The following is a 14,056-nucleotide window of genomic DNA, read 5'->3' as shown; positions in this document are numbered from 1 at the left end:
CTGGGGTTGTATCCCAGCTTCTCTCCTTTGCCTCCACATACGTTAGGTGAGAAGGTAATCAGTACGTAAACTTGGAAATAAACAGCACGTTTACCCAGTTCTGTATAGGAGATCACCGTGGGTGTCCTGTTTCACCGCTCCATTTTCTCATTCAGTTATGTGTTATAAACATCTTTCCATTTTGACATTTTGTCAAAAATATTTTCATCAGTATGCATTTTAATTTTTAGTCGCTACATAGTATTCCATCAATATAATAGGTCATTTAACAAATTTCTCTTTTGGGAGATTAATACTTTTTTTCTGTTTTCTCCCTAATGTATGTGATTTGGGGGTTAACCTTCTTGTGTAGTTTATTGTTTTTTAAAGCCAGTTCTTTTTTTAATTTAGTTCTTATTCAAGTACAGTTTTCTGTTTTATATTCCCTGCCCTGACCCCCCTCAGTGCTCCCCAGTTCTTTATAATTGTCTTTACATAGCTACTCAGAGAAGCAGCTGTTACACGATGAAAGCTGGATGCTATCATTTTACTCTTTTTTGTGTCTTAATGGACTTACCCTAAACGTAAAGACCTGAAATTTGATTCAAGTAGTCATACAATGAAAGCGTCCCTCCAAAATCTTTATGATAAATTATATAGTAAGTAAGGAATATAGAAACCAGGCTTGTTTATATTCTGATGCAGTTTTTTATTATTTTAGCCTGTAGTAAGATTTATTCTGTTGAAACATGCTTTCAACAGACGTTAAGAGTATAATACTGGTTTTCATGTTTGCCGTGATGTAAGTATTCTGCTTCTGTGGTCTGTGACTCTACACTGGCCTGCAGAGATTGGGTGACTGATTATGTAAGAAAACAAGATTGCATGGGATTAACTTTTAATTTATGAAAGAACCTGTTAACAGAAGGCAAATTAACTCTTATCAACAATACTCATAGAATATATTTTACTTCATTACAACTCTAAAGTCATAATTTTGCCTAAGTGTATAGGATAAGGTATTAGATAAATGACTATAAAAAGTGTCCTTTTGCTTATTTTCGATTTACAGCAGTTTCATGATTATTCCCTTGGTATGTATGGGTTCTTAGCTTATATAATTTCAAGATAAATTTTAGAAAAAGGTTGTATTAACTGATACTGATCATTTTATAATGGAACTTGTCCTTTCTTTAAAGGTGTCTGATAATTTTCCAAACCCCTTATTTAACATGGTACAAAGACACTCCTAGCAACAGAGGCTTTACTTCTTCCTCTTGTGAAGGAAGAGAACAAAGGTTATTTTCATAAACCTACTCTTCATTCTAGGAGTATTGTGTGTTTTGGGGTGGGCAGGGGACCTGGATGATATTTAGTATGGTTGTTAAATGCCGGAATACCTGTTATAAAAAGTATGAGGGCAACTTAATATTGGTTAAACACTTAGCCCAACTGATATTTAGTATGTGCATATATTTTCCTAAAAGTTGTTTCACTTAAAAATAGCCTAAATTACCTTAATATACTATTAGTATATCTTGTTTTTGCTCATTGGGATGGGAGAGGAAAACCATCTTTTTTAAGCAGAGCTACTGTGAAAAGTTTTGGATAACAAAACCAGACTCTCCTTTGTGGACCAGAGAATGCCTAGTTTCTTTAAAAACACACAATTACAGAAGTAGCTAAAGAACTCATATTAGCCTCTATATATTCCTGAGATTATTCATTTCTTTCGGTTTCATTATTCAATGAGTAATCATACATGTACTTTAAAATGATAAAATTGCTTCTATGACTAGAAAAGTGAAATAGAAATGTATTAACTTTTACTGATATTTTCTTTTTTACACAACCTTAAAAATTGAGTACTAGTTTTAAGTCATAATTATATATTCTCTGTGAAAGTATAGCTTTGTACCTGCATGAACACACATCCTTCTGCAGCTCTGATGTTGGGGGTTAATGGGCAGTGGATTCCTCTAGCTCTAAATTGTTAGATGTGGGGTGTTTAGCAGACTGGGATCTGAAAGTAGGCAGGGTACTCTCTCGGATTGGGGTCTGACATTGGTAATTAGCGTACGGTTTGAAGAAGAAGTCGCAGAAGCTAGGAGATGAAAATGCCTAGGACACGGGAGAAGTGAGAAACTGGATACTAGTTACTAGTTACCCTTTCTTCTTCATCTCTTCCCTCATTCCCTTATTTTGCCAAAACTTGAACAAATGCTGGGGAGTCAATGGAAGGAACTTGCAATGGCCACCTTCTGTGTTTCTTCCTCTTTATTCTGCCTTTAATCTTCTCCTCTCCAGGTAGTTCAGAGACCTAGGATTGGCAGGTATTCATGTCCTGCGTGGAAAAACAGGGGTTTTGCTTCTCTCTTCCCTCTCCCTGAGGCTGCTGTTCCCCTTTTTCCTTACTTTTCCCCACAACTAGAGAAGACTGGGTTGTTGAGAAATGGAGCAATACAGTTGAGGGACAGCAGGATAAGGGATGAGTGATTTGAAAGGTGTAGCATCAACGGGATGGTGAGAGAAATAAGAGGAAGAAAATCACTCGCTGTGGCAAGTAAGAAAAAGTATCTGGACAGACCACCTGAGGCCCCTCTTCCAGCACAAATTGTAGCTTTGTAAATGGTTATTTTTGAAAATAATAGAATTTGGGAGAACGGAGGGGCTAATCTCCTTAATTCACTTCCTTAATTTATTACTAGTCATTCAAAATTTCCAAGTAATTTTGTTCTAATCTGTGTAAAAAGATTTTCTTTAATCTCTAAAACAAATTGCAAAAATAATTTTTACTTTCTAAAGCATCCGTTTTGCCTCCTTTAAACCATTAGTTGGCAAAATACTTAAAAAAGCAACAACACAATGACCACGTGTTTCTGACCGTGGGTTGCATTCACAAGAAAAACAGTACACAGACTCTTTCTATTACATAAATATTTTTGCAGTTAGAAGCTGGTCCTCTGGATTATGTACTAAGAATTATGCACTAGTTGGCTCAAAACTCAGACTTCATTTTTTTCACTTGTATTTTGATCTGTGCATTGGCTCTCCATAAAGTTCAGCATTTTTGAAACTTGACTCTTCCATTAATTTGTATGGACTTTAATGAAAGTGACCCAAATATTTTATATTCTTTTCATCCTTGCCATTTGTAGATAGGGAAGCAGAAAAAATAAAAGAAAACACAACTCAGTGCTTGTAATAGCAGGTTTTTTAAAAAACATATGCTGCTATTCTTCCAAGTGTTGTTTATATAATTTTTAGTCATGCCTTTAAAAATTAAAAATATATTTTGTTCAAGTACATAGACAAGACTTTCATAATAGTATTCTCTAGAGCTTCTTATTTGCCCATTTAGATATTTCAGCTTGATGGGGAAATGCCTTAATGCCTTAAAGATACTATTTGTCAGAAAAGGTTAAAAAACTCTTCATTACTTAATCATTCTTGCCCTTGTTATCCTCATCTCAGGGGATGTTATATTTGACAAATTCTGCCTTATAAATTTGAAACACTTAATGATAATGAGGAACAAGTGTCAAAACAAACAAAAGCAAAAGCTCTCTCTCTACCAGTATCATTTCTAGGATGACTATTTCTACAACTTTCACTTGGCAATATAAACTATTTTTTTTCTTTCATGTAGAAAATTTGAATTAATAATCTGGCACATCAGATACAGTATGCTGCCAATTCCCTGGGGGGGGGGGGGAGGAATGTAGCTTCAGCCTTAAAAATACAGCAGAGATGATTCATTTACACCCTCAAGCAAAGTTGTGTGTTAATGATTGCCTTTTTTCTTTTGCCATGGTAACTAACTGGAAGGACAACTAATCACATTAAAGAGAAAATGATACAAACCTTGTGTGTTTGTGTGTATTATTTCTGGGAAAGATTTTTACATAACTCAGTAAATTATAAACCTTTTCTAATTTTATGACTGTGCAAGGATAAACCAAATGTGAATACAAGGGTGTGTTACCACAGAAAGAACACTGGAGTAGGAGTCAAGGCCATTTAGACAAGTCACTAATGAGGGGAGCTAGTCAACAAGGATCCCTGTATGATCACTGGGTTTCTGACACCATGCATCAGTGCTGGTATTCCTTTGGTGAGCAAGACAAGCTTGTTCCTTGCTCTTGTGTAGCTTATGGTTAATGTGTAAGACAACTTACATTCTCTGATATGGTTTCTTGTTCTATAAAGTGAAATGCCCACAGGTACAATAGTGAACAGAACAGACACATGGGGAGATAAGTAATGTTATGAGAGGTAACAGTTTTAAAAGGGAGGTCTGATAAGGCTTTATTGAGGAAGTGACATTTGGAGAAAGGAATCATGGATATTTAGAGAAAGAATTCAGGTAGAGGATTTGGCAAATGCAAAGGCTGTGGGGTGAGAGAGTATAGTTGCGTTCAAGCCAACAGCAAAGAGGCCACCGTGCCTGGAGTAGAGCAGAAAGTGGGAGATATCACAGCAGGCGACATCACAGCAGGCGAGGAAGAAAGGGAACTGGGATCAACCCTGTAAGGTCCTTCTAGGCCACTTATGGGGACTTTCGCTTTTACTCAAAGTTAGAGGGTTTTGAACAGAAGAGTGATGTGACTTAAGTTTTAAAATAATTACAGGTGCTCTACTGGGTATATTTGTAAGTAAGAAATTATGTGTTTTTTCTTTTTGTATTGTGTTTTCTGCTCCTTAGAAAAGTTTTCTACTTAATGACTTTTTTCCAAAAAAGAGAATACGTTTCTGTATGTTTGCTATTAGATAATAAAAGTTGACCTAAGCCACTTAAGCCCGTTTTCACATTAAAAATACCCAGGAGAATTTCAGTAAGTGTAGTAAATGATGGTTTGGTGTGCAATTGATGGTTGGTATTATCTGGGTGATACGTGTTATTTATATTTTTAGCCTTGGAGCTCTATTTTGCGGAATTGGAACTTCTTAGCCGTAACACATCCAGGTTACATGGCCTTTCTCACCTATGATGAAGTGAAAGCACGACTGCAGAAATACAGCACCAAACCGGGCAGGTACGGCGTTTTGGTGGTCCCGTTATGTAATGTAATGACGACCTAGAGTCCTTTCTGGTAACTTTCTAAGTAGATCAGTAAAACCCACGGGGTGGAGGGACGGCAGTGCTAACAACACCGCAACCATGTTTCTTTGGTGGATCCTTCAAACGGATACCTTGTGCTTGCTCTGCAACTTAGTGCTCATAAGATGAAAGAAAGTACTGTGTAATTTGATGAACTTAGAGATTTACTAGATCTCAGAGTCCTGATTTTCAAATTGGAGTGGAATATTAGCATATTGACTATTTTCGTGGTCCCTGTGTTTGTGTATAAAATTGTATCTATCAACAGTTGAATCCAAAAAACAAGCTCAGCAAACAAGAACAGAGTCAGAATCATGGATATGGAGAGGGTTTTGATGGTTGTCAGTTGGGGGGGGTGTGGGGGGGATGGATGAAGAGGTGAGGGGATTAAGTACCAATATGTAGTTACAGAATAGCCACAGGGATGTAAAGTACAGTATAGAAAATGGAGTAGCCAAAAAATATACACATGACCCATGGACATGGACAATGGTGTGGGGGTTGCCTGAAGGAGTGGGGGGTGCTGAGTGGAGGGAGGCAAAGAGGGAAAATTGGAACAACTGTAATAGCATAATCAATAAAATATAATTTAAAAATTGTGTATATATGAGTATTGGTTCCATGTTCATTTTAAAATCATTTTTCAAGACATTCAGTTTGACTCTGTGATAAACACATGAGTACATGTAAAGATATAAAAATGCATAAACATACATAATCCGTTATTATAATCCAAGCCAATTTTGTTTATGAGAATTTCCATTATACCCCATGCTTCTTTATAGCCACAGAATTTGTTTTACTTTCTGGATGATAAACTGAGATTCACAGAGGTTTGGTCGGTTCCTTTGACTTTGCCCAAGAAATCACGCCTTATTAATGGCAAATCTGGGATCAGAAAATGACTCATTCCTGGTTAATGCGTTTTCCCCACATCTTAATTGGAAATGCATTAGGCACATAGTGGCCATTGGTGCTGTGGCGAGTGAGGTGCTGGGTATGGCAGTAATGACAGTGGAGACCCGTTGTCACAGCCTCTCATTTTCAGTGTCCTTGAGTGTCCTTATTTTCATGTAGGGGTCATTTCATTTTTGGGAAGGAATTTAGTTGCTTTTTTTAAGTCTGTCTTTTTCTTCTAATATCATTTTTATTGATTTGTAGAGCAGATGGTGCTTGCGTATCTTTTAGTAGTCTTTTCAAGTACAAGCTAATATTGTTGATGCCTATCTTCTTTGCTGTAATGAAGATTTCTCCCTATTCATATTTAATAATTTGTATGGCATATAAAAAGAAAGCACTGGGTGCAGAAAATGGGTTAGCCCATGTTGAGGTCTTCTGTTAAGATTAAGGAGAATTAATTCTCTTTATGATCATGGCAGCAGGTCATATATTTTGCACATTGACAGTGGCTTTAATGAGTCATTCTGATTCATCCAAGGATCTCCCAAACCAGGATTTTCCATAGTCTTTACTGTCTAGATTGGCATCAGAGTTTTTTTTTTTTTTGTTCTGGAGTATGATTTGAAAGATGTGATATGGGTGGAATCCTGTAGTCTTACCAATTTAACAGAGAAGTTATTTGGGAAATTATCTTCTTTGATGCTCTGAATATAATGAAGAAGCTGAGTCCCTTTTATGGTCTCTTGTTTAAAGATCTGGAGATAGTGCTCGCTTCGGCAGCACATATACTAAAATTGGGACAATACAGAGAAGACCAGCATGGCCCCCACACGAGGATGACATGCAAATTCGTGAAGCATTCTATATTAAAAAAAAAAAAAGATCTGGAGATGGCCCTGGCTGATCTCAGTTAATTGTGGCTCAGTTAATTGAGTTGCAGGGCTGGAAACCAAAGGGTCACCAGAACCTGCCTGTGTTGTGGGCCAGGTCCCCAGTAGGGGGCCCTCAAGAGGCAACCATACATTGATGTTTCTCTCTCTTCCTCCCTTCCCCCTCTCTAAAAATAAATAGATAAAATTCTTTAAAAATACTATTTAAGAAAATAAAGATCTGAAGGTAGTTAATGACTGTTGGAAGCAAAAGCTGGGTCTCATCACCATTGGAATAGTTTTCTTTTTTTTTAATTGCTGTTTTTTGTTTTGTTTTGTTTATTTATCTTTAGAGGGGAAGGGAAGGAGAGAGGGAGAGAAATATCAGTGTATGGTTGCCTCTCATGTGTCCCCTGCTGGGAACTGGCCTGCAACCCAGGCATGTGCCCTGACTGGGAATTGAACCACAATCCTTTGGTTTGCAGGCCTGCGCTCAATCCACTGAGCTACACCAGCCAGGGCAGGAATAGTGTCTTAATAAAAGGATAGTGCTCTTTGGAGAGATGTCTTCCTTTTCTTCCCAACTTGCTTTGTAATGATTTATTCTACTAAAGTTTAAGTAAAGATGAGACATTTAGTGTGTGGTAAATTATATAATATGTAAAATATGATGGAGATTGAAAATGTGTTTAGAAAAACTCTCTTAATGAATAAATCAAATAATTTTGATAAATAATTGCTTTACAGAATATATCTGTTTAACTGGTCCTTTGTCCTGGAAAGTATTCCAATTCTGGTTTCATGATAAAGAAAATAGCTGGGCCTTTTCCAAGGACATTTGGGTTGTTCAGGTTGTATTGAATTTGGGATACAACTGGCAGTCATCAGTCTATGTGGAATTTTTTAAAAATATATATATATGTGTGTATATATATATATATATATATATTAAAGATTTTATGTATTTATTTTTAAAGAGAGGGGATTTGATGGAGAGGAACATGTGTGGTCTTCTCACATACACCCCCATCTGGGGACGTGGCCAGCAACCCAGGCATGTGCTCTGACTGGGAATCGACCCTCTGGTTTGCAGATTCATGCTCAATCCACTGAGCTACACCAGCCAGGCTGTGTGGATTTTTTTTTTCTGACTAAGGATGCTAATAAATGATAGGTTGATATTCTGTTTTCATGCTGTTGAGGAGAATGTTTATAAACTTTTCTGAGAACTTCTTTCAAAAAGTTCTGTAACCAAAGTAACATTCTTAGTATTCATAGGTCACCTTTTTTTTAAAGAAAAAGCATATTTTAAACAATAATACAAGTTATTAACCACCAAAACTGCATAATTTTTAAATTATAAAATATTGAATTCCATAGTACAAACTGGATCAATTTCTAATATGGACAAATTAAACTTTTCCCTGCTTATTTTACTACCCCAAAGTGATTTACGTCATAGCTGTTTCCTACCACCAGCACTTTTATACAGAGTATCCACTACTGGTAATGGCAAAAAATTCTTTGATAGTTTACAACTTAAATTATTTTCTCATATAACTGTGGAAATATTTAAGTGAAATAGTGATTGCTTCTGTTACAGATCAATAAATGGAGAAGTAGAACAGTGTTAAAATAATTTAGAAGCAAGAAATTTATATCAGAAATTCTAAATGATTGTTTATTTTTTTTTGCTTAAGAAACTTAACAAATTATATAGTACTTATATACCTTTTGAATGTGATTCAACCTATTTTTTTTCACGTTTTACAGCTACATTTTCCGGTTAAGCTGCACCAGACTGGGACAATGGGCCATTGGCTATGTGACAGGGGATGGCAATATCTTACAGACCATACCTCATAACAAGCCCTTATTTCAAGCCCTGATTGATGGCAGCAGGGAAGGATTGTGAGTATGAGAAATGGGTGTCAAGGTGTATTCACAGATGCGAAAAACACTGACTGCTCTGTGTTGGAGAGAATGGGTAGTGAGGCTGTGACGTGGTGGTTTTTTACCTCAAGAGTAAGAAGTGGATGCTCCTTAGTTTTTATGTTTCTCTCTTAAAATGGTCATTTTAAAGTAATTTAATCATTTGCATTTAACTATATATCCTAGCAAATAAATTCCAAACTGAAGTGACAGTGAGTTTATATCTTTTATAGGAGAGGAAGTTGCAACTTAAAGGTTGTTATAAAATAGATGTAAAACTGTACACACACACACACACACACAGGGATGGGCAAAGGTAAGTTTATAGTTGTGAGTACGCCAACTAACTTGTTCTTGTATTATTTATTAATTACTGTGTTATTTTCCATACGAACAACTGCAGACCTTCTTTTGCCCACCCACAGAGTACAGGCGACGTGGTAAGTCCCTTCACAGTAGACACATCTGTCATTCGTTTAGCCCTACTCTGTTCCGTCCTGTGGTTGTATTTTCGGTGTCACTTCATCCCACAGACTTTGTTGCCCTTTGCCTTGCTGAGCAGCACGGGGACATATGGGACTCAGGGTGCTGCAGCATGGGTTGTGGTAGGAACCTAGCAGGAGACCCGCCTGAGTCAGCAAAGAGCACATGATTTACGTTTTATCTTCTGAAAATAATCGCAAGGAAAAGAAAATAAATAAGTGATGGGATTATGTGAAGGAAAATAATACATTTTTTAAAGTTGTGAGTTTTCTAGAAATTGTTATGTAAGAATTGTATGACAAACTGTGGTACTAAGTGTGTTCTCTCTTTTTCTCTTAATTATCATAAATGTGCTCTTCTCAGTTATCTATACTTTACCTCTAGTGCAGCAGAAATTCCTGTGTGCTCCTTCGATGCACTATGATTGCGGGATTTTTGTTTTTAAGAAAATTTGCTTTAAAGTTTTAATTTATAAGTAGAGGTCATGAGTGGGCCTTCTGTCAGTTGATGTAGTTTATTTATATTGTTACAATGCCTTCCATCTAGCATTTTTCAAAAGTCAATGAAAAATAACAAGCTGTAATTTGTAATCAGCAGTCTAGCCTCTGAACACCTGTGAAAGTTAACTGTTAATATTTCCACACAAACACGCACACACACATTTTCAGGGGAGTTGAATTTTTCCTTTAGGGATAGATTACATTAAACATAGATCAGATGGAAATTTTAATATGATTTTAAAATAGATCGGATTTTTAGATGAGATTAAAATAGGTATTCTATTAATTAGATCATCTTTGTTTTAAGATCAGTAAAAATGAGGGAGGGAGACGTCTATCTAGTCCAGCTGTCATCAGGGCCAGCTGTTCCGATAGTTAACCCAGGATTGTGTGCCGCAGGTGGTGCATCTGTTGCGATGAGCAGCTGGGGTTCTTCCCTCCTTCGCTGCCTGTACAAGGGGCTCGTCAGTGCCCTCCCGGTTTAATGAGGACAGTGGTCATTGATTTGTCCTTCAGATGTTAAATAAAAAGAGCCTTTTAACCTGTTCTTAACAACCTTATTGTCATAGTTGTAATCTTTTATTTCTGACTTTTCCTAGGAATTTCTACATGTTTTTGAAGTGTGATGATCAAAATGTTATATGATTTTTAAAATTGGCCACTGTAGTGTATAAAAAGAAAGTTACTAAAACAACTTTTACTTATCACCCCTCACTTAGTATTTATTTGCAGCCTTTTATTTCATCTCCATAATGAAACTCTACATTTGTATCACATTCAGATATAGTCAACTTCTTTTCCTAAATCTTAAGAAATGTATCTAACTGATTTGTTCTTTACCATTTGTGAATTGTCTGTTCTCTAAGTTCTTTTTTCTCTGATTTTTCTGGGTATATTCAACAGTAACATATTTATAGACTCTTCATTTAAGGATAAATATTCTTTGTTACTTCAGAGAGTAGTTTTAGTATGGTTTGCCCCTTAAAATATTCACCATTGTAATAGTATATTTTTAGCTTTCATTTAGGGCATCTAGAACAGAAGGATACTGAACAAAATTAACCAATACTTAAAATAAATTGACAAAATCCAGCAGTGATACTGCCATTTGAAAAATTCTAAAATAGGCCCTGGCCAGTGTAACTGTGTGGATTGAGCACTAGACTTTGAACCAAAGGCTCACACTTCCATTCCCAGTCAGGGCACATGCCTGGGTTGCAGGCCAGGGCCCTGGTAGGGGGCGTGTTAGAGGCAACCACACATTGATGTTTCTCTCCCTCTCTTTTTACTTCCTTCCCCCTCTGTCTAAAAATGAATAAATAAAAATCTTTTAAAAAACCTAAAATAGGTATTTACCAACACAATAAACTTTATTCTAGTGAATTTCTTAATAAAAATGGTTTTAACATAGCAAGATGGCATTATCACTATAACTTTTATTTCTTATTTCAGTTCTCTGTAATAATGGAGCTTTATATAAATCATTCTGGAGTTTAATTTGAAGTATGTGAAACACAGGGTTGTAACACTTTCTAATTTATCTAAGTGTGTGTATGTGCACATGTGCGTATGTGTTGGGTGAGAGGAAGGTGAGGTGGAGCCAGGACGGGAGCCTGGAGAAACGGAAACACTGTACAGTGTTTGAGTGACTTCTGGGGGAAAGCCGTGGGCGTAATTCCAGTTTTCTCTCCTTGTGTGGTTGAATGCGATGTAAAATGGTGCATTTAACATTGACTGTGCTTCCGGTGAAAGATGTAGTATTTGCAAGGATATGTATATTCAAAGTATATTAGAATGGAACACGAGGGACCAGTAAAACAAATGTTTAACTTACCTAACAGACATAGTAAGGATATTTATTTGAAAACCATTGCTTAGTGGCTGAGTCCATATTCATTATGTATTTCTTACATGAAAATGATTCCTAGATTTTAAATGTTTTAAAAAATAACTACAGGGTCCAGCACAAATACCGCCCCCTTTTTATTACAAAATCATAAGCATGTAATTCTGTAACATAACAATATCACACTCAAGTTCACCATATGACATTTTAGGTGAAATGTTCAAATTAAAACTGTAAATTATTACCTCCTACCAACCACACTCAAGAAGGCGTTACTTCTGCCAGACCCTGTATTATGGAAATAATGATAGGGTTACATAAAAAAGGAAATGTCCAAATGTATGATTAAATATAAAAGAATCTGATTAAATAACTTATTTGCAATTAAAACTTCATTGTTTATAGTAATAAGGTTTCTATTTATAATCCAGCTACCTTTATCCTGATGGGAGAAGTTATAATCCTGATTTAACTGGATTATGTGAACCTACACCACATGATCATATAAAAGTTACACAGGTAAGGATTGTTGGTGCAAATGTGTTTATAATTTATAAGTATCTCTCATACCTTTGACATAAATAAGATTCTCTACTTGTGCTAGAACCAAAATCATGGACACGGACTTAGTGCAATAGATAACCCAAGGAATTCCAGGAGTATTTTAAAGGAAAACACATTACCTTTTCCGTTTTTTGAATAAAAGTTTCTACTGTTAATAGACTTCCTTTCAATATAATTTTGTTATTTATTTGAGGAGACAGATAAACCCATAGGCAGATAGATAAACATGGCAGAGCCGTGGTCTTAGGAGACTCCATAGCAGATTAGGATAATTATGGGCATTAGCTTTTAGAGTCAAATGAATAAGTGAAGCCAGTTAAAATTAATAATTACATTCTTATAAATTCACTGCTGGCAGCCTCATAGATTATGAGTGGGAGGATAACTTGGTAAAGGCTTTCTAGATTGTGACATTCAGTAATTATCAAAATCTAAATAAAAATGTCTTTGACTCTACATTTCATGTATTTGGCAGTTGCATAGACACACTGATCTGTATACCAGTGTTCACTTTAGCATGTTTCATACAAATGAAAAATTACAAAATACTGAAATATTCTATTATAGGTTAAAAAACATATTACTTATACTGTGTTATACCATAAAGTCATTAGTAAGAGGGTAATAATAACTCTGCATTTTCACATGAGCATCTCTGCATTTTATGTAAAAATGTTCTGTTCAATGATATAACACTTTATTTTGTAAAATTACATGAAGTTCAGTTTTTTTAAGTACAGAGATGACCAAATATGAACATAAGAATATATTTTAAGAAAATGAAAATTACCAAACACCAGACTGGTAACAGTGTTTTAACTGAGGAGGCACGGATATTTAGGGAGTCGGGAAGGGGGAGGGAAGGATCTTTCTACATCTAATCTAGTTTTAAAATGTCTGTAACGTGTTTTTGTGCTTTGTATGATAAATAAAAATCTGATAAGAAACAAATTATAGGTGTGAAGGAAGACGATAGATAATTTTTTATTTTATTTTATTTCTGATTCTTCAGGTTTTAGTCCTGGTAGTCTTGATATTAGATGAAACATGCTTGTTGACATATGTACAGCTTTGTGGGCAGCTTTTAAAATTTAATATATGATTTTCATTTTTTAAATGATCTAATTCTGTATTATATAATATTTAAATATAAAATATTTTACATTTTATAAAATTCCTCTTTATAAAACTATTGTTTAAAAATACATATCCAGGAATAGTATCATTCTCTTTTTTTAAAATTATTTTTTAAATCTGTGTTAATTTTTTTAAAGATTTTGTGTATTTATCTTTCAAGAGGAAGGGAAGGAGAGAAGGAGAGAAGTATCAGTGTATGGTTGCCTCTCGTGAGTCCCCTGCTGGGAACTGGCCTGCAACCCAGGCATGTGCCCTGACTGGGAATCGAACCACGATCTTGTGGTTCGCAGGCCCGTGCTCAGTCCACTGAGCTACACCAGCCAGGGCTGGAATAGCATCATTCTCTTAAACGTCTCATAAATATTTGACTATAAGCTTACCCCTTATAATGCATTAAATTCTCCATCTAGTTTTTTAGCTTATGGTGATTTTTTAATAATTGTAGATTGGTCAAAACCAATCTGGATGTCAAAAAATCCTTGGATGTCAAAACCAACAGAAATACTTACGTATTTTAGGGACTTCAGTGATTTATAATTTATATTGGGTTACTTCAGATTTATCTTTTTCTACACTGATCCATTCTCCCTTTTATTTTTTCCTTAATTTTAAAAATAAATTACTTTTATGTCATACATACATTTATTATTATGACACAATTTACATAGTAATGTATATGTATATGTTTGTAAATCTATGCATGTATATATATATTTTTTTCTCACCAATATTGTAAGATTTTTTA

At 35.4% G+C, this 14,056-nt stretch overlaps 1 protein-coding gene and 1 non-coding gene across 7 annotated transcripts in view; both read left to right on the top strand.

Moving 5' to 3' along the window:
• The window catches only part of CBLB (Cbl proto-oncogene B), a 219,550-nt gene that overhangs the window by 108,180 nt on the left and 97,314 nt on the right, over positions 1-14,056 (top strand). For all 6 annotated transcript variants that reach the window (XM_037063336.1, XM_037063340.1, XM_037063339.1 and 3 more), the window contains exons 6-8: positions 4,894-5,015; positions 8,623-8,760; positions 12,042-12,129. In XM_037063336.1, the coding sequence (XP_036919231.1) occupies positions 4,894-5,015; positions 8,623-8,760; positions 12,042-12,129 (348 nt within the window). The remainder of the gene's footprint in view (positions 1-4,893; positions 5,016-8,622; positions 8,761-12,041; positions 12,130-14,056) is intronic.
• LOC118999026 (U6 spliceosomal RNA) lies at positions 6,745-6,851 on the top strand. The gene has a single exon (XR_005069019.1). It is a non-coding gene; the product is annotated as a U6 spliceosomal RNA (small nuclear RNA).

The sequence above is a fragment of the Sturnira hondurensis genome, unplaced genomic scaffold (genome assembly GCF_014824575.4).
Source record: "Sturnira hondurensis isolate 20B ecotype Veracruz unplaced genomic scaffold, ASM1482457v3 Scaffold0014432, whole genome shotgun sequence".
Classification (NCBI taxonomy): Eukaryota; Metazoa; Chordata; class Mammalia; order Chiroptera; family Phyllostomidae; genus Sturnira; species Sturnira hondurensis.
Note: the sequence above shows the minus strand (reverse complement) of the source record. Positions and strands in the feature narration are given on the sequence as shown.